This window comes from Magallana gigas, chromosome 10, assembly GCF_963853765.1.
Source record: "Magallana gigas chromosome 10, xbMagGiga1.1, whole genome shotgun sequence".
In the NCBI taxonomy this organism is placed as follows: domain Eukaryota; kingdom Metazoa; phylum Mollusca; class Bivalvia; order Ostreida; family Ostreidae; genus Magallana; species Magallana gigas.
The window spans coordinates 12269476-12295523 of NC_088862.1; the positions used below are offsets into that span (position 1 = coordinate 12269476).

The window sequence follows — 26048 nt, forward strand, 5'->3', positions numbered from 1 at the left end:
ATGCCAAACATGTATAAAATCTATTTATCATTATAAGACACCTTTTTTATATTTTAAACTTGGAAAAACAGTAATTGAGATGTAATTGAAAAGTAATTGAAAATACACAATATTTTTGGAATGTATTTAAATACATTCAATTACTTGTAATTGAAGACAGACTCAATTACAAATTACTTTCAATTACTTTGAAAAATTTAATTAATTACACTCAATTACAAATACTTTTTTCAATTACCCCATCCCTGAATTATCAACCATTGTGCAAAGTACTGAAAGTAGTAAAATATTTTTACATTATCTTCAACAACTTAATACATGTACAATTATCAATAACAAATAATTCCTGCACTGCAAATTCAAAAATGAAAGGGCTGACATTAACATCCTGTATATTTCAGGTTTTCAAAGCGGTTTTTTTTTCGGCAAGAAAAATCGTTCAATCATTCCTGGTTTAAGTTTTTTTTTATCTCTGGTTAGTTTCGATTCGTTTTAAAGAGGTAGATGTCACAAACTCATATTTCTCTGTTACTGTACTTTCTTATAATTAAGAAAATTTCAAGATGATTTGAAGTTTTGTCAGTACAAAAAACAGGATTAAAAATTATCTGATCATACAATTTTTTACCGCAAGCAAATTTGTGTCAGCACGGGATTCACGGATATTCATTTTAGGACGTTTTTGATGTGCATCAGAGACTGGTAAGTTTGATCAAGTTTCATGCTTATACAATGATATAAACCTATCTAATTAATTGTGTATATCTCCAAAAGTAAAGAAACAAATAGTAAGTACAATGAGTTTGCTTTTGTGAAACTTAAACTCTAATTTCACTATTTATTTCCTTATTTTCATTACCATTTTTTACATGGTCCCATAAACGTGTCGGGGGGGGGGGGGATTCCATGTAAATTCAATTTTTTGATTAAGAAAATTCATTGCTGCGCAAAAAAGTGGGGGGGGGGGAGCCGCCCCCCCCCCCCCCGCCACCGATGATGCTACGTGCCTGCCACTTATTCCTTGTGTTGCATGAATTTGGTTTTGATCCCCCAAGAAAGTATATTGTTGGCCGAAAAGACCAAAAATGATTTTTTTTTTTTAGCCAGGGTTACGGTATCCTTCTTTTTAAATGATTATAGATAAAAAAAGATAAAAACATCAATTAGGTGAAAATCCAATCGATAAAAAGGAAAACAATTCAAGGTTTTTCATTGAAAATGTCAATTTATTTTACCTAAAGAAGCTCTCAGTTAGCTTTATAAAGAGTAATTATTGATATTTTTTCCCATCCGGAAGAATTTGGGAATTGTTGAAGAAAGTTTAGAAATCAAATTTATCTTGGAAGGTACCAAACTCAGCAAACTTATGAAAGGTGTCAGGGGTAAAATTCTATACAAATCATAAATAGAAATAAAATATAATTAATATTTTACAAGCTTTAAAGTTTATTAACCATTTTTATGAAATAAAAAAGCTTCACTTAATATACATGCATATTTTAATATAATTCTTATACTATGAAAAGTTTGTACAGTTTTCATTGTTATCAATTACAACATATATAACTGTTACAGTAACTGTTTTTCGTCATTTTCTAACAGAGGGTCTAGAAACCGTCCGTACTGCCATGAATAAAATCAAGCACCATCACTAGGTCATGTGCACTTAATATTCGGAGTTCCGTATGTCTTCACAGCGCATGCCTCCTATCTCCATAGGCCAGTCACGATCATCTTCGGAATTTAACGCACCAAAACTTTCCTCTTCACGCATCTTGGCAAAGCCCAAAGAGTTCACTGGTTTACGCTGCTGTTTGACAACTAATGTCTCCCTAGACTCCTCTGTAATGTCTGACGACTTGTCCGTGTATAACAGGTCAGCTGATGGTGGACAATCACTAGCAGCAAGGAAATCAATGCTCCGAAAGATGGACTTTGCAACTTCGATTGTAGCTGCTGATGAAGACATCTGTGTTGATGAAGAATTAGAGGAAGAAGAAGCAAGACTTTCTACGCTGGCAAAGATGGATTTTGGTTGTTTCTGTGGTGTTGCTGATTCTGATGTCATGGAAGGCTTGTAAGCTAGCATGTCTACATTGCTAAAGATGGAATTCGGGACAATCTTTGCTGGTGTCTGCAATCTCTTCGGTGTTGATGTCCAAAGTGAAGGGGCGAGCATGTTTCCTGCATTCGAACACACGGATGCTGCTTCACTTCCTGCCGCTGCTGAAGTAGACTGTTCGATTCCATTGTTGTTGTATGGTTCTGCTTCCTTCGGTTGATGAATAATTTTCTTCAGCAGTGCCTCAATCTTGTCAACTTTCTCATGAATTCGTTTCAAAGATGCGTTGTTGTCTTCTACTTGCTTCATCATACGGTGCTGCCTCTGTACATAAGGATAATCCATCGTTGTTAAATATTCTGACAGGTTGAGGAGAGGGAAACTGGTGTTATCTAAATCTTGGTCTTCTAATGGCTCTGTCTGTGTTGACATGGCTTTGGACACTTGTTCACACTCAGTCTGGGTTCCAACTGCAATCATAGAAGGATCGGAGAAAGCTGTCTGGATACCAATATCTGTAGATGGTGTCACTTTACTAGCTGGCAGTGTGTCCATTTCTGTAGAAGCCGGTAGAAATTTCATCTGTATGGCTCTCTCTTGTGCTTCTGTATCTGTATCCTTTTCTGATGAATCTTCTTGCATGGAAATTTCTTCTGGGGTTTCCTGTGTAGGCATATCAGAAGAGGATGGCTCTTGCAACGGTGTGATGGTTTCTGCAGAACCTGTCTCTGGGTTTGCTTTTTCCTTTCCGGTAAGTGTGGCGGCGATTTCTTCATGTGTCGTGTCTTGTGATGGCACAATTCCTTTGAACGCTGTATTTTCTTGTACGTCCTGCAAAAATATGAATTTATAATTAGGAAGAAAAAATAATAGGCCAATAGTAAGTGTGCCAGCATAATAATTATCCATTATTTCAATTCTTGATACTGTTAATTGTACTGAGTGACACTCTGAGAGTGTGATTTGATTTTTTGGATCATCACAATGTGATCTTTTCTATAAAATCCGCATTACCACTGATGACGTAGTACACAGTGAATATTGTCTGCTTTTAGCGCTTTTCTAAAAAAAAATCATTGTTGAAAAAATAGCTTTGTTGAATATGTATACGACGTACAATTGGTTTTTCGAATTTGTCAATATTAAATTTTTAACAATGTCAAATTACCAGTAATGCATGGTAACTTGACATGGTTTAATACTTCTCAACAACGTTTTGTTAAATCATAGAAGGTGCTATATGTAAAAATGTTATGAAATGAATAGTGGTATTTGGGAACTAATTTATCATAATATGAGTTTAAAAATCTGACTCTGGCATGTTGGGAGATTTATCATTCGAACTATAGAGTATGAAGCTCGTCCGAAATGCCGATCAAAAATTTAAATTGTAACGACAACCACCCATCATAAACCTACATTATTTGTTGTAAGCATCAGATTTTGCTTTTTCACTTGATAAACATTTGACACTATCTTTAAATAAGCCTGGGTTTTAATTTCTAAATTGATATTGATATCGTCGATCTAGAGAAGATGATTCAAAAAGAGAAACTAAAACACTTCCTTCGGCCATTAAATGCATGGTGTGACCAATTTTGGAAAAAAACCCACTATAACAAGCATTCTGAGAGTATTGCATAAGCAATACACGTCCCTTACCGGTTTGTTGAAATTGTGAAAACAATGCAATGTTATGCAGAATATCGAACCCGAACATTAAAAAATTGGAATAAAAAAAATCAATTTTCTCGAAAATATGTCAACCAGACGCTACAAAAGTGTAAACTTGATCTGTAGTTAGACATCTTGAAGATGTTCAGAAAATTTCATATTATTCCTCAAACGCAAAGAAAAAAGTGTGGAAAACTGAAGTGGGACAGACAGACGGACGGACGGACGGACGGACTGACGGACGCAGAGGAAAGCTGTAGTCCCCACCGGTGAAAACCGGTAGGGGATTAATAAACGTGTCTACAGTCTGGATGGTAAGACCTAGAGCATATTTTAAGACACTCATTCTTTTTAAAGTATTGAAACCAATTTGAACCTTAACAATTATTTCTAAGAAAGTAATCTTTGATTTTTTTGATAATAAACTAAAGGTTCAAGAGAAGTAAAATGCGTGTGAAATAGCTGCAGACAACAGGTGATCAGGAAATCGTGTTTGTATATTGTGACTAATCCAGACCATACAAATCTTATTGAATTTCAAAATAGTGTTACAGGGACTTGGACACGATTTGAGACTAAAAATTTTATTTTTATTTTTTATGCATAAAATGGTTAACTGGTGCATTTTAAATGATTGACAAAAATATTGAATGTTGAAGTCAAGTTACAAGGGAGATACAGAGTCTTACATTGTATAGTTGTTTACAAAAAAAGTAATGTAGAGAATTACCGTTTCTTAGACAAAATGACATTTAAAAACTATTTAAACTCAATATCTTCATAAATACTTTTATCAACAAAAGAAAAATACATTTGATTGAAACTTACACTTTCACAACACATATGTAAAAAATGACAATATTCGAGCTTTGTTTACAAAACAAAGAATTATCATAATAAACTCTGTATCTTTCTTATAACTTGATATTTGACTTTCAAATTTTGACATAGCATTATAAACTTCTATATTTATCAGTATAAACTTTGAATTTGGAAAATAAAATTTGAAAATTTTAAGTAAAATAGTGTCCAAGTCCCTTTAAGGTGTTCTTGTTGTAAATTACCTGTATGACATGTGTCTGGTCTGTGAATGGATCAAACTCATCTTCATCCATGGCCTCGTCAAAACGTTTAATGGCATCCTCAAGTTCCTCTAATGAATCTGCAATCATAATGTCAAATTGAGTTACTGTGTTACTGTGAATTACAGTATATAATATTGAATTTTAACATGGGACCACCAGATGAAATTTATTTTTAATGATCTTTTCGTAAAACCTACTATCTTGTGTATGCACAAGATTCTGAGTCTTACGAAAATCTCGTTAAAAAATGTTATTTACGCGTTGAATGTCAAAGGTCGAACTATTACATGTATCTTATCTTCTCTAAGGTTATAAAATCTTCGACATGTATCACCGTTATGTATCCACTAGTTGCAACCCACCAATTTGTTAAGCCCCTTTCACAATTTGCGCATGAGCACCTTACAACACTTTGCTCTCTCATACGTTGCACGAGCTCTCGCAGTCGTTGCATGCGTTTTAGTGCTCGCATCAAGTCTCCTCAAAATAGTGGACATGCACACTATTCAGACGCGACCGAATGCGATCCAAATCATCGCAGTGCAACGCACGAACATTAGTAAGAACGTTTTACAACGTTTTGTGTACTCGCAAGAGTGATGCACGATTTTTAAAGGTCGTAAGATGAATCGCGGTTGTTAAAGCGCGTATTGTGCGACCATGAGTCTGTTGCTCAACATGTCTCATGTTATCTTGCAACGTTTTACTGTCATTGCACGACTAATCAGTAATATCCCATTCTTCGCCACTAGTATATAGACCACAATTCAACCATATGCATTTATTTCATGATGGTGAGGAGACATGAAGATTTATTTCTCAAAGAAAAATCATATTTCCCCAGGGCATCGCCTGCGGGAAATTTGTTTTTCAGGGGGAATAAATCTTCATATTCCCTGAACATTAATGTAATAAACGAACAACATTTGATTATACAAAACACGTTGATTTCTAAAAATTGTTTGATTGTTTGATTGTTGGTTTTGTGATATATAGAGAATCATAATGATTAAATATTTTTGATACATCATATGCTCATATCAGCTTTTTCATTCCTATGAAATCGCCCTGTCACGTGACTTTCTAGACCAATCAAATATAATAGAATAATCATATTGAGGTATATTAAATGTTGCTGCATCGCTGTTTCTTCTCGGGCGGCATGCGCTCTCAGCTTTCAACTATGTCTACTGAAGAGCGTCGGAAATGGGCAGTATTTATACCCCCTCTGACTCGCACGAGCATTCGTACCATGGAACACATGACCACACGTCCAATCGTATTGGCGCACGTTCAATCGTCCGACCATCTGGTCTCTCACGCGCGATCCTATCGCATTATCTTTCAACAGTCGCTTTCATTGTACAACAGTCGCATATAGACGCAAGACATATCGCAAGATTTAATGCGTTTACATCGCGCAACGCTCGCTTTGATCGTGCGAATTTCGTACGCATACTTTTTCCAAATGCGATTATTTCGGCAACAGTTTACGATTCATATCTAATTTTATCTGTCGCACGAATATTCAGTCGCTTCTGCTTGTGTGCCAAATGTGAAAGGGGCTTTACTTAATATATCAAGCATTATGAGAGTTTAGGTACTCGTTCCTTCCCGGAGCCCTTCCCCTTCCTAATGTTGAAACAATTCAGTATCGTGTATATTACATGTATGTGTATAGGTATATAGAAAATTTGTTGTTTTCTTTTAAGATTCGATTCGATTTAAAAAGCGAATCGGAAAAAAAATGACTAAATTGCGTTTATTTGGGTCAATTTGGGTAATTAGACGCACCCGCTAAGAATGTACATGTCTGATGAGTGTTTTAATTGATGCGGTGTTGGATAAAATTGTACAGTAGATCTGACTCGTCTTAATGTGCGGATTGAAGTCTTAGAAAAGTTCAGTGGCGGGGAATTGACCTCCCCCCCCCCCCCCCTCCGAAAATTAACCAAGAAAAATGAACAAATTCTCATAGTAAAGTTGCCGAAAATATGCATCGAAGGAAATATATTTTGAGACCGACATAACATTTCTTATGAATGACTTAAACTTTATGTATCTCAAGTACTATACATTGTTTCGCTTTTGCGGCGAAATAATTATAACATTTGCTTCCGTAGATACGACCTATATTTATATCTTTATATTTACATCTACAAAGGACTGAAATTGACACGCCCTGTTTATCGATTGTCGAAACTTAAAACGACCTAAGAAAAATCATAGACTGCGCGATATAATCGTGATGATGTCAGACTCAAAGTCTCACAGAAGACAATTTGGTTGTTTCTTTAAGCTAACGTTCTTATATACATTAACAGTAATTGACTTTGATATTTTTGAAATTGCAATACAGTAGTTGTAAGTGGAATTTCCAGGTTTGTCGCTTTATAAAGTGAATCCCTACTCGCCCCGTTTATCGATTGGTCGAAACCTAAAGCGACCTAATAATAATCATGGACTGCACGAAGTGATCATGGTGATGCCTGATTTAAATTCTCATAGAAGACGATTTCGTTGTTTGTTTTTGTTAACGAACTGATGCACATTAACAGTTTTTTAGTGAATTTTACTTAATACTGTTTACAATCAATTTATTAATTTGTTAAAAGAGCGATGTGAAAGGTTATAAAGGTAACGATCATTGCATACATTTTTGTTTATATAACCTTCTAACGTGGGTTATGGATTTTTTCTGCAATGTCGCCACCTTTATATCCTGCATAAATCACCATAGAAAGCATTTTAACGAGTTGTTTAGATAATATCTTCTTTTATTACACAACTCTTCGTCTAAATGAGGTACATAAAGCCAAAAGGTGGCAATGACCATTCATCACTCTAAATGATTATTCGGTCGATCATATATAAAACTACTTTGTATTACATGTAATATCTATTAAAAAATAAAACCTCTATTTGAACAAACAGGAATAATTATGTGCGCAACAGAAACTAATTTCCAAACCGATTTACTAATTCTATAACAATTTATTTACCTGACACGGCTATGATACGGGCAGGTACCAACGAGTCCTTGGTCCAGCGAATGAGAATCTCTGCATTCTCTTCACAGGAAGAGAGATCGAGAATCTTATTGGTGTAGATGACGCCAGTAGAGTCGTCCTCGGGGTAATGTACTGCGGCCCAAGTAGGGATTTTTGCTGAAAGAAAAGATACAGTATTAGTCCACTAAGATGAATTTTAAGATATGCAATGCTTACTCACAGATTTCAGTGATTTAATCATACGAGGAGCTTTGAAATTAGTAAATATACAGATTTTGGCGGTTATTGAAATTTGTTTTTAACTTAAACATTAGTTTTATGAAACGCAGTATTTGATTTTTTAAGTCTTTGTTGGTTCATTTGGATATGGAGAATTTAGACTTTCGTGTTAGAAATTGAAATCTGATTGGTTTAGACTCAGTTTGTAATCCGTTCTATTACCCTCAGCGTTAGCAACACACTTGGCAACGAATTGTTACATGCGCGTAAATTATGCGCGTACGGTTCGCTGTAAAATTTACTTCATTTCTATATAAAAGCAGTAAAATTTTCTTTAAAAATAAGACATTCATTTAGTATAATAAAATAAAAAGTGCCCATTTGGGAGGGTAACTGTTGAAATTGACACCCCTCGAAAACTATTGTCAACATCGCTTCGCGTCGGTAGACAATTGTTTTCTAGGGGTGTCAATTTCAACAGTTATACACCCAAACATGTACTATTTATATAATTTTGCCTAAGCTGCTTGTTTACACGATAAAACCTAAATCAAAAAGCTGCACGGAGAGAGAGAGAGAGAGAGAGAGAGAGAGAGAGAGAGAGAGAGAGAGAAAGAGAGAGAGAGAGAGAAAGAGAGAGAGAGAGAGAGAGATAGCATTTTGGGTTTTGCAATTTCCAGACTGGCTTATCCAACAAATGTTACAGTAATATTTGTTCCTCCATAAATATGCACTGCAAAAAAAATTGCCTGAACAATCAATTTTACTCTAAAACTCACTTCTGCACACTTGATATATCTTTACTTACGTTTTAGATAAGACAAAACAATTATATTTCTGCTTATTAATATCATTGAATAGACGTACACTTAAAGTGTAACATGATCATATTGAAAAGCAGATTGTAGGATGAGAACTTATAAAGAATTCAAACGTTAACATTGTCAAATCTATCTAGAATTTTAAAGCTTTCAATAATTTATCATGGAAAAAATGAAAGACATTAATAATTAAACCACATAATTATGAATATGTGCATTCATAATGATATACACTGTAACAAAGTTGTTTTATGCGCATATACATGTACATGTAAGAAAATAAGTTTTTGACCCAACGAAAACATAATTATACAATAAAATGCCGTTCCGGACTTCGAAAAAAAATTCTGATAGTTAAAAAAAAAATTATCACAGAAAAATTATAATTATGTTATTAATTAAAAAAACACAATAATTTTTTCCTACTAAGTGTCCCCCCCCCCCCAGATCCGTGCATTCTTCACCATGCATGTACCAATGATTTTCATTATACAAAATCTACATGGAAATTCGCCTCCTTAGTTTTTGTACTAAAACTACAGACTATTGAAAATAGTTAATATGGATTCGACACCTTGTACAATGATTGAACATTTACATTGTAGATGCCCGAAATTCGAAGTTGATTTAACAGTACTAAATGCATTATGGGTGAAACTGTGATTTAAACAAAACTGTATGATTTCATAACGAGTACAGTACCTGTTCAATGTTGCAAAAATCGTCTGATAAGTTACACGTCAAGTGAAAAAAAAACCCCAAAGGAGTTCCGAAGGGTGTATGACAGTAGAGTGTTTTTCTGCAGGATCTGTAATTCATCCCATTCCATACCTTATACATGTACATGTATATTAATCAAAATGAATTAACATTATGTGGTATGGAATTATTTAACAAATTTAATATACTTTTAAAATCGTCAAAAAACGTCAAGTGCTTAATGGATATTTTTAAAGCAATTGTGGATCTACATATTACACATGTACCTGTGAAGGGTCTGGAGTTACTGCAGATTCGCATTTATTTTATATCCCTATAATCCATATAAGGTGGAATTCCTTTTCAATAAACAACTATTTTACAATAATATCAGACATTTTAAATAAATGAAAATGTATAATACAGTTTAAGTCTCCAGTTCCATCTATTTCCTTTGGGTGGCGGAAATTCAATGGATTCTGGATTTATGGCAGAACTTTGTATACGCCACCTTAATTTTTTACATGTCGTCATATTAAGGGAGATCACCCTGCCATTGTTGTTTACTATTTTTGTATATATTTTACCTGGGTGATCTCAATATTTGTTCAGGTGGTTTTAACTAATAAGGGAGATCCCACAGTACCTGTTCAATAAGTCAGTTTCATAAGTTTAAGTATTGACTTTTTCAGGGATCTCCCTGTTTGTGATGTTGTTTATTTGTACAAGTTATTTTTTAATTCTTCATTAGTAAATGACATTATTTCGTCAATGACTATTTAGTTGTTTTTTAAGGTAAAAAATTGACAAGCTGTAGTTCACAGATGGAACAAAAGATTTGAGTTTATTAATGGAATTGGCTTCAATGGCAATTTTTAAGATCAATGTATAGGCATAAGTGATATTATTGTCAAAGATGACCCTTTTCTTCGTTTTGATAAGTGTGGTGATACGTATGCACATGTAGACTTTAAGGTTAACTTTTTTAGAATATGCAAATAATGTATATATATATATATATATATATAAAAATATATATATATATATATATATATATATATATATATATATATATATATATATATATATATATATATATATATATATATATATATATATATATGTAATCAATGCAATAAAAACTTGAATCAGAAAGTCGGTTGAAAATCAAACTTACAAAAAAAGAAAGTAGCAAACCCTTTTAATAGAGCAAACATATATTATATTTATGTTTAAAAATGTAAAGAATGCAAAGTTCCTTTGTGATATTTTATACTGTGAGAACAGGTAAACACAAGGTGAAATGAATTATTATATATAAAGGACATGGACAACTTTTCACAACACTAAAAAAAATGTAAGTTACTTCAAAATTGAAACAAGTAAACTCCAAAATGTGTACCTTCTGTCACTGAGACGATAAAACCATAGAACATATACATGTACCGTGGGGTTGTGATTGTGTTCAATCATCCCTTCAAAAATTTGAACATTAATATTAAATAATTTTGTAAAATGAAAAAAAAAATTACATTTTCATATTACATTTACCAATAAAACCCTTTTATTCTAGGCATCCTTGATGAATGCTAGGATATGGTAAATTTATCTCATCTTTCTTTGGATAAAATATGTGTACTATATTTACACAGCGAGGTGTACTGAGAAACAGTAAAGCGTTCATTATGTGCAGTGTAGTCTTGAAAGATTTCTAAACGCAGAAATTCATTTTTTATTTTTTTTTAAAGATAAAATTGGTAAAAATGAGGATTTTGATACACATTGGAACAATTGGAATCTACGTTTTACCTCTCTCTCTCTCTCTCTCTCTCTCTCTCTCTCTCTCTCTCTCAAAGAAAATTCCCACTTCTGTGACTAAATACAATATATCTAGATTTTTTTTAATGTGAAATATCATTGTGTGTCGGCAGAATAAGTGAAATTAAAAAAAAGCATCCCTACGGCTATTGTTGTAATGTGTATCGCATTTGCAACCACCTTACATTTACATTTGAGTGTATAGAAGAATGTTTTCTACGTGCATAAATTTATTTGTTTTCAAGATAACAATTTAATAAGCAAGTTCAAAAACATTTTATGAAGTCTCTCCTTTGATACGTTTATCAAAATACATGACTGTACTTATTTTTTTCAATGTACATGTACGTTATAAGAGTTACCGTTCTTTGAACTCTGTTAAGATCGTCTGTTTTGAATACATTGATTTATTATTATTACATGTATCAAGATGTTTAATTTCTTGATATCTATATATTCCAATATATTAATACATTAAATAATGCTTGTAAGTATTTTAAACACTACTTTTAAAAAAAATGTATTGAATTCTTTAATTCTGGTATTTATAATGATAAATTAAATGTATTTATATAGCAGTAAATGCATTTCGGTTGTTTTCATTGTATTTCCAGGATTTACATGTATTCCAACTTATCCAAAATTCCGAATTTGTTATTCCCACCTAGCCACCTAGCCAAAATTCCGAATTTGTTATTCACACCTAGCAAAATATTGAATAATAAACTTACATACATGTATTATTAAATAATTCTTAACCCTCAGCCTCAAAATATTTTTGGTCATCAAAATTTTATTTGTCCTTCAAACTAAATTAATGAAATAAAAATAAATTTATTGACGGTATTCATGCATTTTACAAAGTAGTCAAATTTAGATTTATCGAAAGACCCGGCAAATAAAAAAAAGGTTTGTACAGTAATGTATATACATGTAGCTGAAACCCATTTACCTATAAAATTATATTAAGACCCACTAAGCCAAGGATTTTGTTGAACAACTGATCGTACATATAACACTAGATGACTAATTTCAAGAATGTGTCTATAAAAAGGCAGATTTATTGTACGAATGCAAAAATCCAAAACAAAAGCTAACCCAGGTAATTTTCAGCTGATTCTAATAAATCAATTTAACAATTTCTTAAGTATATACACAGGGACCGAGCCCGTTTTAACATTAATTTCAATGTAACCATAAATAAAGAAATTAATGATAAAACAGGCTTAGCCCCTGTGAGTATATATAGATAATAGACGTGCATATGATTAAATATGATTACACGTAAATAAATCCCTCATCGCAGTAGAAATTTTTTATCAAAAAACTTGTGGTCACTCTCAAACGGACTATAGGTCACCTGTAATTAATTTCTTTTGTTTTCTCCCTCCCCCTAAATGTAACTGTACACCAACCCCACCTAGCCAAAACCATTCACCTGTGTAAATTTCAGAATTTTGGCTGAAATTTCCGGATATGCATGTGGTTATTTCGGTTAATTAGAGTATCAGGGCCCCCTGTTCTTTAATTCAAGAGCCGTTGAATTCAATTATTGGAAAGTTTATTTGGTGTCTATGCAATTACATTCAACTATGAACTTCATAAAGGAATTAAATAATATTTGCCAAAAAAAGAGAGTTCTTGTGTGTGTGTGTGTGGGGGGGGGGGGGGGGGGTAGGTTAGGTTTGGGATGTGTAAGAAATATGGGATTATCATAATTACAGTACTGCATCCCCCCGTATTGCAATCTGCCAAGTACATGTATAATTATCAATTTATTTTGTAAACTAATGTTGATAAGATTCAAGATCGCAGTTACCCGTTCATACCCTAATTCATACAATATCAAATACATTGTACATTCCCTCTTATGTATACCGCTTCACTTGCGTCCATTTGTTTGTTTATCATACCCCCCCCCCCCCCCTCCCCCCTTGCATACCTTGTGCGCTTTGTATTAACAAGTACACATGTAATTTCTTCGTCCCGTAATTCATTATGTTAATTCATATTTTTGGTTTTTAATTATGTTTATCTTTTTTAAAATTCATTTTTACTGTTATCATGGTTATGGTAGTATTCAGATTTTTTGCTCATTGTTTAATTACAGTTAACAACGTTTATCTTTATTTGATTTTAATAAAAGTGCTTAATAGCATAATTGGATTAATTATCAATTGTATGAAAACAGTTATTTCTAATAGCCGTCTTCGTTGTTGTTTTTTTTAAATATATATATATTACGACTAGTCTTGTGTTTTGAAAACAACTAAAGAATTTGCGACTTTGATAGGTTCGTTTAATTGGATGAGCAGCTAATTGCTACTGGTGGTATCTTAAAAGAATTCAATTCTCAATGTCTTTACATGTACACAACCTATGCTTTTTCCGCTTAAAATGACATGCAGCATGCTGTTAAAATTAAAAAGGTTGTTACTTATCATGTGTGCTTAAATGTAGCACATGTACATGTATTAATAATGTATTTCATGCTTTACCCTAAACACTCCAAAACCTAAGTGAATGTAAATTTTTTTTTCAAATTATTGTAGTCCATCATATTACAAAAGCGGAAATTAAGATCAATGCAAAAGTTGATTTGAACATATTTTATTGCATTATATATAACAATGGGATTGGGCACAAGTTATAAAAACTTAATTCGCCCTCTCCCTACATGTAGAAACAAATTCATGCAAAAGTTCTGGAGATCCACATAATCATGATAGTTAATGTAATTAAACTGGTTTGATAGATGTTCAGGTTTACTCCTATATATATTTATGATTGCTTTAATATATACATGTATATAATAACTGATCAATTGGAGATAATTAATTACAATCTTCATGTACATTAATTTTGTACATTAATTACTACTAAAACTATACCTGCTAAGGCCCGCTTTGGTCGCTGTGCCATCTTCCAGTCGGAATACGTTCGTTAAGAAACACTCCAACAGGCAACTGTTTCTTTTAGAATACCGCAAAATAGTAAATTCTTCGTATTATAAATGAATGGAAATCGCAATTTGAAATTCCTAATCATGATTATCTAATTGGATAATTAGAATAACCACGTGTGCAGACGAGTCAACTATTGGGGTTCAGGAGGTTACACGGAAGGGTTTAATCTAAGGGGGACACATACTCAAGTATACATTGGACACGGATAAGGGGGTAAACTCTCCCGGCACGTGTCAGGTTAAACAAACAGAGGAGGTGGAAACCACCCCCCGTATACACCTTACAACCCCCCCCCCCCCCCCACACACACACACTCATCTGTCATATGTGTTATTATGGGTGATCTAATTGATAATTATGGCTTCTTTTTACTTCCTTGTATCAATTTAATCAATAATATTAATTTTATTCATCATTATAAGTGATTATTATCTTAACAAATGACAACCAGTGTAAAGGAGGGTAACAATAATACCAGAACAAAATAACTTTAATTTCATTTATTAGGAAAAATTTAGATTTAACTATATAAACATCACAAATAAAGTAATAATCAGAATGAAAATTCTTCTCATATCATATATGTACATGTTGCTTTTATACGTGCAATTTTATCATTATGTACAATATTTTTGTTTATTATAGCTTGATTGTAGAAAAATTATCACATGTAGCAGCTCTTCGACTAGTGCTGGAAGTTAAATAATTCGGGTTTATAAGAACTCATATAGTAAACATTATAATTACATTGTAACTGAGAGAGAGAGAGAGAGAGAGAGAGAGAGAGAGAGAGAGAGAGAGAGAGAGAGAGAGAACTTTGACCTGATGATATGCGCCTGCCAACACGACGTTTTCCGATCCTTTGGATCAAGTTCCTGTTAGGAGAATTGTATATTTTAACGGGCCCGTATTTTAACGAACAAACGTAAATTTTACAGAAATACACGTGTACATCTATTAGACCTCTTGTCATTATTTTGGAGAGTAACAAACATTTTCCTTTCATACACTGGGCAGGTAAAAATATTTAAAAAATGCAAAATAAAATGTTTAGAAATACGGAGTGCGTTAAAAGTGTATATAGTATTTGATCATATCTTATAAGTTTATTTAATAAAATTATTGCTGTAACTGAGATTTTTGATACATGTAACACTTGAACCTTATTCAAAAGAAAGATTAATGAAATTGAAGCGGCGAAATGGAGAGCGAACTGCACTTTTGAGTTTTCTGAGCAAAACATACAGTCATGTATCTCAGATATTTTACCTAAATGTACGTTTATTCAGAATTCATCATATTTGTATTTGATATAATTAAGTCACCATAAATAGATACCAAACGCAAAACAAGAGTTAAACATTGTATAATGAAATTAATTGTAAACATATAAGTATCAAATCGATACTGCATTTTACCAATACCTAGCAAGAGTACTTTTGTGTTGTAACAGGTAAAGGTCATACGGGTGATTCATTTTTCATGAAAGGGTGCATACCTAAAAAAAAGAAGGAAATCCCTTAAAAAGATTCCCATCTTGTGCGCATTTAAATGAAGATTGATTGCGAAATTCTTCTATACTTCGTATACCCAAATTAAACGATTAAATCGATATTTACTCGATATTAACCTTTCTTAGAAATAGAATGTACTTTATAATAACTGCATGTAGCCATGATTATAAAACATGCATGCGCGCTTGTTCATATTTTTCTTTTCATTTAATAGTTAGACTCCATTTCTCTGACTTAATTGTGTGAGCACAAGCCAGGAAAACCAGAAGTCCATTTTTATAATAAGCGAGTAGTTCTCACATGTACAATCATGTACAATGTTTCAATTCCTTACATAAGATTTAAAAACCGTGCATCAACTACATACACATGGAAACTACGAAAGCAAGGAAGTTAGGATTGAGAATATTACTATTTTATTTCTCAATCGCGTTGTCCCTTAAATGTTTACCCAAACAAGTACATTTCAAATAAATCAGATTTTCCCCTGAAGTAGTTCTTTTTTTATACCAAGCGATCACTGAGATTTTCAAATATAATTGTGTAATGATGTTCTAAAATTTTTGTATTTTTAGTATTACAATAATTACAAAGATTTCTGTTACGTACGAGTAATGGATTAGAAGAACTAAGACTTCCTTACATGTGTATTTTTCTTCAGACCGGTGCAAAAATAAGACTGATTTGACACTGGTACACTTGACACTGGTCACTTGACATTGTAGCATAAGACTTAATGAATGGTCATTTAATTATAATTGTAGGAACAGTGCACTGAAAAATGACTCAATGGTAGCAGAGCTACATACATTGTTCTTTAATGAAAGCTGAAAATTAATGTAACTGAAACAAAGCCATAATTTGACATTATTGTAAATCTGAATGGCGATTGAATGGTATCTGCATAATCGTTGAAGTGTGCTGAATTGCAAGTGAAATGATGGAATGGTAACTGAATAAAAGCTGAAATATGACTGAATGGTAAATGAAATGTGACTAAAATATGACTGAAATCAATGGTAACTTGTATATGACTGAAATTTGACTAACTTGTAATGAAATATCATGACTAAAATATGAATGAATGGTAAATAAAATATGAATAAAATATGACTGAATCAATAGACTAATTAAAAATTGGAATGAAATATGACTGAAATATGATTGAATGATTAATGAAATATGACTGAATTGTATCTTAAATATTAATAAATGGTAGCTGTAATATTACTGAATAGTAGCTGAAATGTATCTGCAGTTAAGTCACATGAACGACAACTGAAATGTACTGGAATAATAATGGAAATGATTTATATCAGTGACCATTTCATATTAAACATTCTGCCGACATTCAAACATCTCTCAATCCAGTGAAAGGTTTGAATTCATCCTGTGAAAACTTTATTTTTAAACCATGCAGGCAGTAATTGTAGTAAGAACCAGTGATGCAGAAAATCTATAAAAGGTTTAATGCATTTTTGTTCTGCTTAAACGATGGAAATTTACCTCACCATAGATTATCTCGGGCAAGTCTACGTGAAAAGTTTGACTGAAAATTTGAATCCACTCCCTATTCTTTATTTAGGATCGATATTTGAATCAACACATTTACCAATACAAAGATTAAAACTACTTTTATTTGTGTACGACTACGCGTGCACGACTACTTGAATATATCGAATTTGACACTGCATATAACGGATACCTAACCGAGAAATTACTCGTGCGATGCATCAGATAAGGCCATAATTGATAGTAAAATAAGCGGGAAATTCCCTATCGTTTTTTTTTTGCCTTAGAAATATACAATGCACATGTACATTAATGGAATATTTATTGTAAAATCCTTCATACTTCTTGTTTGGCGTCACGTAAATACTTTTCTTTGAAAAATATTTGTTTTGATTATAAACTGACATGTTTTAAATATTCTGAGTATGTATCATTCTGTTAAAACGTACTAGAATTAGGCGTGTAGTCTTCGAAAGCAAGCAGATGGAGATGAAGACATGTTTAAATCTGGATTGTTCATGTACCCCCCCCCCCCCTTCCCCCACGAATTACGATTTTCACGCTTTTAGAAAGTTGGTTTTTTTTTGTCTTGTCAAGATTTTTTGGATGAGTCTGCCCCCCCCCCCCCCCCCCCCCGACTTTCAAAAACGATGCTACGTGACTGAATCATACAGACATAAAAAAAAATAAAACATAATGTAATGTGTCTCTTTTTAAATATTTTTTTTTCAGGACTATACTTCATGTATAAATACAAAGAAAAAAAAGTTACTAACAATCATAGTTTTTTTATGTACTGAACATAAACAAAATAACCATTAAAAGAAAGCAAATATATTTTTTTAAAAAGATAAATCTGACACCTTATTTTATAGCTAACATATCCATGCTCCCCCAAAGAGATCATTCACCTTTTAATTGCGTAATATGTGTTTTTTTTAAATCCCAAAATCACCTCGGAACACTCCTTGTGTAATTTAATCGAACCCAATGTCCCCGGATGTTAATGTCTTCTTTTATATGGTGTTTATTGTTGTCAGACAACGCCCCCATTTCTCAATGACATTAAAGTTCCATATATATAAAGGTACTGATAAATAAATTTACATTGATCTACACGATTTGATACTGTAAGTACCATGATTCAAGTTTTGAAAACAATTAGTTGAATCGCAGCAGCTACATTTGGTATGCACTTCGAAATTTATAATGACTTATCTTTGCAGTTACTGTTGGTTTTTAAATTGAAAACCCGAGACTTTGATTGTGAAATTATCATTTGAGAACTACAACTTTACCAGATTTTGACACCTCATTGACTTATGATATTTTTAAAAGAGGGATCATTGGTCGTGGCCATTTTAAAACTGCATTAATACCCTTTTAAAAGAAGGACTCTATATACAAATATAAGAAAATTCCAAAATAAAAAAAGGTAAAATATATGGATTTTTTTTTCTTTACTTGATTATAAATTATAGCAAACGAAATAAATATGAAATGTTTTGGTTGACCTGATATCTAATTTTTTGATCATCTAGCCCCCATGAAATAAAGATGTCTGGTTCATGGTTGCTTAAGTACATGTATAATAATTATACATGTACAAGTGAGCAACAATTTTATAGGATTTTTTTCCTTTTAATTTGACTCAGGTTTAAGTATCACAGAATGCGGTACCAAGCACACTGTACTGATTTTAAAAAAAAATGTTTGTTTTAGGTAATTTTGTGCAATGAATGTATAAATTAGATTAGAAATATGTCATAAAAGGATAATTAATAAAAAAAAATGAATAAAGTCCCGGGGGTTTATATACTAGGGAGGGGGGTGGAATGGGGGGGGGGGGGGGGTTCGATCCTGTCTTCAAGCACCTGTGCATATAGTTGCACAATGCAACTCGATAGAATTAAAACAACGACTTATCAAATTTTCCTCATGAAATTGATTCTTGTTTGTAATAAACTCTATTCAATTGCTTTCCAAAACTCAACGCGAAGAAAACAGCAATTCTTCAAAACGACGACAGCAACCGCGATCAAATTAAAATTGGAGACCAATATATTTACTATTTGAATAGTTTGCCCTAATAAAAAATTGAATACCGTTTAAAATAGATATATCTCAGTTATTTATAACATCTCTGTTTACGGCTTCACGCTCTAATTCACTACACGATTTCTTTTGCGACTCTAATTACTACGGAATTTTACTATAACAGCTGTATAAGGATGTTTACATCAGAAGCTTAAAATTTGGAGGAAAAAAAATCATTCAATTCGTCTAAATAAAAATGGCTGATTTAACAAGACTATCATATCTTAAAAGAAAAGCATTTACAGTTTCAACATCGTAATTACTGTAAAGATATTTTAGAATATTAAAAAAAAAACCAATGTCAATCTATCGTATTCAGGTTTCAATAATGTTGGCAAGTGGTGTCGGAGCGTTGACCTATGGTTTTTTATTTCTCACCATTGTGCTATGGTTTACTGCGCTAATAGTGCCTTCATGGTTCGTGTTTTCTATGAAGTTTGAAAAATCCAAAATATTGGTAAGTTGAATGTCATTCATTTGCATATACAGACATATATTTTAAAGCATAATTGTTTCTTCATTGATTTAAGATTATGAATAAATTGTCATTGAAGCTTTCACTTTTAAAAATTGTCCACATCAACTTTTGTTAACAGAAGAAATGTTGAAATCATGCTATTTGATTTAGTATATGGATGAAGCAAGAATTGGCCTCCTTTACAATAACGAATGCAGACAGGGCTCTTGCTGGCAAGTTTCCCATTCGGATGACAATCGTCCATATAGCAGTCTTATGCGTAAATATATTTCAGTTTACTATTCAAGAGTCGATGGATTACATATACAAGAAATTCAATATAATTGCATGTAAACGATATGATTTTTTTGCTTAGAATAATAAATACGTTAATAAAATTTTCAAATATCAAAAGTATAAGTGTTAATTTTAGGAATATATTTACAAAAAAACCCCTCCGAATTCTCTATTACAATCGGAAAGAGAGAATTGCAATATAAATTATAGTTTAAAGAAAATTAAAATATCATAGTTTTTATTTCTTTGATGAATTAATATAAAAAAGCAGATTCTATTTGTATTGTAAAGTTTTATGTTTATGATACGTATAAGAAAAAAATCAGATATCTTGGAAATCATAATTACTAGTTATTACATGTAAGTAAATGTATCATATGAGAACATCATTAGTACGTGTAAATCATCAATGTATTATCTTTTCTTTGTCATTTGATATACATATAAGTTTTTCATTTGAATAGTGATAAAAGTTTGTCCCTCACATTTTACTCAACAGAAATTTCCATGTAAAAACATTGAGTTGCTTTCTGACAAGAAACACCCAAGTCTTATAGATACCAAAAGGATTGAAAAGATACAGTAGTAATAATAATTCAGGTTATTTACATTTTTAATTTAGTTTTTTTTTGGTACTTTTAGCTGCCATGCTAGAATTACAGATAGAAAGTATATCAGCATTACTGTTCTGTTCAGCATCCTTTGTATTACTGCTGTTTCCACAGAAAGGCTCAACGAAATTCAGCTCGACCAGATTTGTGTCCACTGCTGTACTTATCCTTCCAATTGCATGTAATATTTTATACTTACTCATACAAACTTTAATTAGTTAAGGAATTAATTCAATATTTATTTGTTTTTATATACGATATAAAATGGTTTGTTTCATTTTATATTGTAAAAAAACAAATGAATATTGAATTCATTGCTTTTAATTTAATTTTTTTTACTCTTCATTGTAAATAAAAACGGTCATTTGACCTTTAAAATGACGTTAAATTGTACAAAATTCAAACGTAACGTCAGGCGTATTGATACGTTTTGACATTAGTCTTACTATGACGTAGGGAACATTCTTTATACAATATGAAATAATTTTTTAACCAATCAGAAAGCGTATCACAACTAGAATTAAATTATTTGTAGATAATGAAAATTTTACAAAATATCAAAGATGCTATATCATTATATTATTATGCCAGATCATCGAAATTATATAAATATCAAAGTTGATATGCCATTATATGATTATTTTGATTTTAAAACTGATATGAAGAAGAATTTAAAATAAACAAGCATTCTGAGAGTATTGCATAAGCAATACATGTCCCCTATCGGTTTGTGGAAATTGTTGAAAACAATGCACAGTTATTCAGAATATCGAACCCGAACATTCAAAAATTCAATATAAAAAAATTAATTTTCTCGACAATATGTCAACCAGACGCTACAAAAGTGTAAACTTGATCTGTAGTTTGACATATTGAAGCTGTTCAGCAAATTTCATATTTATCATCAAACGCATAAAGAAAAAGTGTGGAAAACTGAAGTGGGACAGACAGACAGATGGACTGACGGAGGCAGAGGAAAGCTATAGTTCCCTCCGGTGAAAACCGGTAGGGGACAAAAAAAGAAACAATGTAGACATATATATAATTTAGGTGTATTGGAACTTTGCGCTATAAAAAAAGTTATGTTAAAAATTGTTTTGAATGTGTTGAGAATGACTAATGGAAGAGTCCAAATTATAATTACTATGCAATTTCTTTCAATTACAACTTCAAACATTTGAATGTAGTTTGCGATAATTAAAAGAAGCATAATGAGATTCATTTTGTTCTATTCTATACGTTTTATTCAACACTTATGCAATTTTTTTTACATGTACTATTCATGTTCCAATTTGATTTTATTGTTTTTTCTTTGATTTGCAGATATTTTGGAAATAATTCTTATCATTCGAGCGACACTAGCTTATAAAGAAATGTCCATTGCCTTTAAGCGGTTGGAAGTCATCATTCCTTTGAAAGTAGAGATGAAGTTTCCATACTGTCTGCTTGTAAGCGGAATCGGCACGATATTTGCTTTTCTAGGCTGGGTTTCATGCATTTATTTGCACCGAAAGTTTCGTGAGAGCCATAATCGGAATAAGGATCAAGTAACTGCTACGTCCAACAACGAAAGTCATACATAACAAATTATGTTATGCAACAATACTTTTTTATTGATATACGAAGTTTTCTTCCATTTAACGAAAAGGTATTTTTGTTACCCGATTTTAAAAACAACATGTTTTGTAACCACGGCGCACGGTGACGTTAAAACATAACATCAAGATGACGCACGCACAGTTATTAACTTAATAAGTCTTTTCTGCTTTTCATCATACAATTTAAATCGGCAATATTTCACTTGACATCTAATTTGTTCACATTTTTTCGAAAATCATAAGTTATTATTTTTTTTTTACCGCAAATCTCTTCATTTACAGTAAGGAAATTCCTGAACGTTAGATTACGTTGTTTATTTTTTAATTCAGTATTAGTTGGTTTTAAGCCAAATTTTTGGACATATTGCTTTCAACATAATATGATTTATTGTTGACACAACACAGAGTTTGACCGTGCGCCGTGACCTCATTTTTGCAGAATTAGATTCTAAATAATTCTGAGAAATTAAGGAATATATGAAATGTTTTGATTTCAAATTGTTTGAAACAGTTGCTTAATTATGTCTATTGAATGTAGCAATATTATGACGTTAAATAACATACTAGCTATGACATAAGTGTTCGTATTTTATGATTGACCCTCGTAGAATTATCTTCTTTAAACTGCAAAACAATTACATATAAATAGCAAACCAAAGAAATGGCAAACAGAAAATAATGAACGTATATCAAAACGTACATGCAAATATTCAATATATTTTGATTGTTTTATTTTATTATGTATCCTTTTAGAAATAGATTTATTCAAAGGACTGAACCGTTACTTTAAAATAATAAAGAACAATCACCTGTTCACTATATAGCCCAATAATTGTTATTCTACAGTTCACTGGTAGATTAATGTGGAATCATTTTTATTCGTGGGAGTCTATGTTCGTGGATAGCCAAAATTTTCATAGTTAGTGGGAACGTAATTTTGTTGGTAGTATATGTATACTCGGGATAATTTCAATAAAGACAGTATATTAAACAAATGATTGCATATAGGTTCGAGGGGATGGAAATTGGTGGGCAAGGGTAACCCACGAAAGTTACGAACATTGGTCACCCACGAACAATGATGATTCCACCTTAGTTTGATGTCCTTTCTTTCATGCTAGATGTCTGTTAATATTTCCTTAATAATATCTCAGGATATGAAACTATTATCAAGGTTTTTCTTTTTTAAAAATATTGCAAACAATTAAACTTTTGAAGATTAAGTTTAAAAAAATTAAACATGAGTTTTAGTTTTGATGAATTTGCAATACGTACATGTAATTGTAACCTCAAATATCCAATATTTTCTTTCAAGTTTTCACCTGTGTTTTAAATTTTACCATGTTTTATGAAAAAGTACAAAACATCGACCAATGGTTGTTTGTTTTAATATTGTTCCTAGTGCGCGTAGTTCAGATATGTGACATTTTGTGAATGACTGAATGGATAATTGATCTTCTTGGTCCTTGCATATGTTTTTCAAGCCAAAAAAATATATTATCAATTAACATCAATTTATTAACAACATTGATATTTTGTGGTGTGAAAATAAATTGTTTGTCATAAAATATTAAACTTTAACAAAATAGTTTTGAAAAAAAAAGACACAAACTCTGAGAAAAGTTAGTCATTGACAATTTGAATGCATCGGAGACCGTATTAAGTGTCATATTCTAGTATTTGACTCCCCAAAAAAGAAAAAAAAATCATGAAAAGATACAAAAAGTTTTATAATACTACTAATTAAAACATTTTATATTCATAATATAGATTTCAATATCCATCACATATATGTTAAACACTTTGATCGCAGAAAATGTGACTATGATAACAACATTTGGTTAAGTCTATAATTTAATTAATTTTTTGGATTAAACGATTAGTAAACAATGTATGGAAACATAAGAAATTGAAATAAATCAAGCATAATTATGTGGCTTTTAATTTTTAGAAAACAATTTTTTTTATCATAAATAGACTGTTCAATTGTTTCTTTAATTTTAGGCGTAAAGGGAATTGATGTTTATTTATCCGATTGTTGTAGTCTGTAAATTGTGTTTTGATGATTAAAACACAAACTGTCAATAAGTTCATTTGTAGTACATGTATGCTTAATGAAGTCATGTATAGTTTATACATGGAGATATATATATATATATATATATATATATATATATATATATATTATATATATATATATATATATATATATATATATATATATATATATATATATATATATATATATATATATATATATATATATATACTGTCTGTTTTCTTCTGTGTATGAATCTTAATGCGGTTATGCACGAGGCTTTCAGTTTTACAAATTTGAAAAAAAAATAAAGACGTTTAAGAAATAAAAAATAAAATTGATTATCAAATCGAGCACTGTCTTTGTTCTTTGTTTGTTCAACCTGATTATTTGGTATACATTTACATACCTCATATTTAATACTGCAGTTATTTAAACAATAAAGTGCTTTCTTTGGTAATTCATTCGGGATATGAAGGTAGCGACATTGCAAAAAAAATGCATAACCCGCGTTAGCGGGTTATGTAATTTTTTTCTGCAATGATCGCTACCTTCATAACCCGAATGAATCATCAAAGAAAGCATTTTATTGTTTAAATTAACATCTTTCTTTCAACTTATTAATAAATTGATTATGAAAAGTTAGTAAAATTCACTAAATTTCTGTTAATGTACATCAGTACGTTAGTTAAAAGAAACAGCCAAATCGTCTCCTGTGAGAAATGTAGTCTGACATCATCATGATTATTTCGTGCAGTATGTGAATTTTAGGACGCTGTAGGTTTCGACCAATTGATTAACAGGGCATATCAATATCAGTCCTCTCAATTTCTTGTCTGTTCCAGCCACTGTAGATTTCGACCAATCGATTAATGACGCTTGTAAATTTCAGTCGGGCTTCTTCTACAGAGCTATGAATTAGCTTTAAGTTTCCGTAAGAAATAGAGGAAATAATACCTGGTAGATGTAAATATAACACTGTAACCAGCACAGGGTATTGAAAGGTTAAAATGACGAGAGTTTTATTACGATGTCACAAACGTTGACTGCTGTAAAATGGAAAAAAAGTGTTCACTCTTGTGACTGTTACAGTGGCTTCTCCGTTTATATGAACTTACCCTTCGGAAAAAATAGAATGTTTAAAGTACATGTATAAAGCACATTTGCAATTAATCAAGGCAAATAGTACAAAAATGGAAATGCATGTATAAGCACAGAACCATGATTTTTTGACTGTTTTTACAATTATATGTAACTGTTGACTAACTGATAATTCAAATTGAGAAACACGTTAATTCTCTAGATAAAAAAGGAAAAATTGAAAAAAAACCAACACCCCCCCCCCCACCAATAACCCGAAAAAAACATTTTAAACTCATTTAAATAAAAAAACATGTAGACAAAACATTCAAGGAACAGAAGAAATACAATGTAATAAATATACATGTAAATAATTCGATTTAACCATGTGGGTTCTGCTTAGAAAATTAATAAAACAACTTATCAAATGTCTATATCAAACAAATATAGTACATATTGTTAATGCTAGATATCTTGTTGAACTGATCA

General features: G+C 31.6%; 1 protein-coding gene and 1 long non-coding RNA gene across 4 annotated transcripts; one reads left to right on the forward strand and one right to left on the reverse strand.

Moving 5' to 3' along the window:
• Positions 1-1514: 1514 nt before the first annotated feature.
• On the reverse strand, positions 1515-14311 carry LOC105339417 (uncharacterized). The gene is made up of 4 exons (XM_020071852.3): positions 14281-14311; positions 7824-7988; positions 4801-4898; positions 1515-2893 (listed from the first exon to the last, which is right to left on the reverse strand). The coding sequence occupies exons 1-4, from the start codon at positions 14309-14311 to the stop codon at positions 1667-1669; spliced, it is 1521 nt and encodes a 506-aa protein (XP_019927411.3). The 3' UTR covers positions 1515-1666.
• Positions 14312-18461: 4150 nt separating this feature from the next.
• On the forward strand, positions 18462-24601 carry LOC117683609 (uncharacterized). 3 transcript variants are annotated; one of them, XR_010710374.1, is made up of 6 exons: positions 18469-18511; positions 18608-18816; positions 19798-19935; positions 20107-20215; positions 20875-21024; positions 22167-24601. It is a non-coding gene; the product is annotated as an uncharacterized lncRNA (long non-coding RNA). The 3 variants fall into 3 exon arrangements; XR_010710375.1 differs by lacking the exon at positions 18608-18816 and having other exon boundaries at positions 18462-18511; XR_010710373.1 differs by lacking the exon at positions 18469-18511 and having other exon boundaries at positions 18518-18816.
• The last annotated feature ends 1447 nt before the right edge of the window (positions 24602-26048 follow it).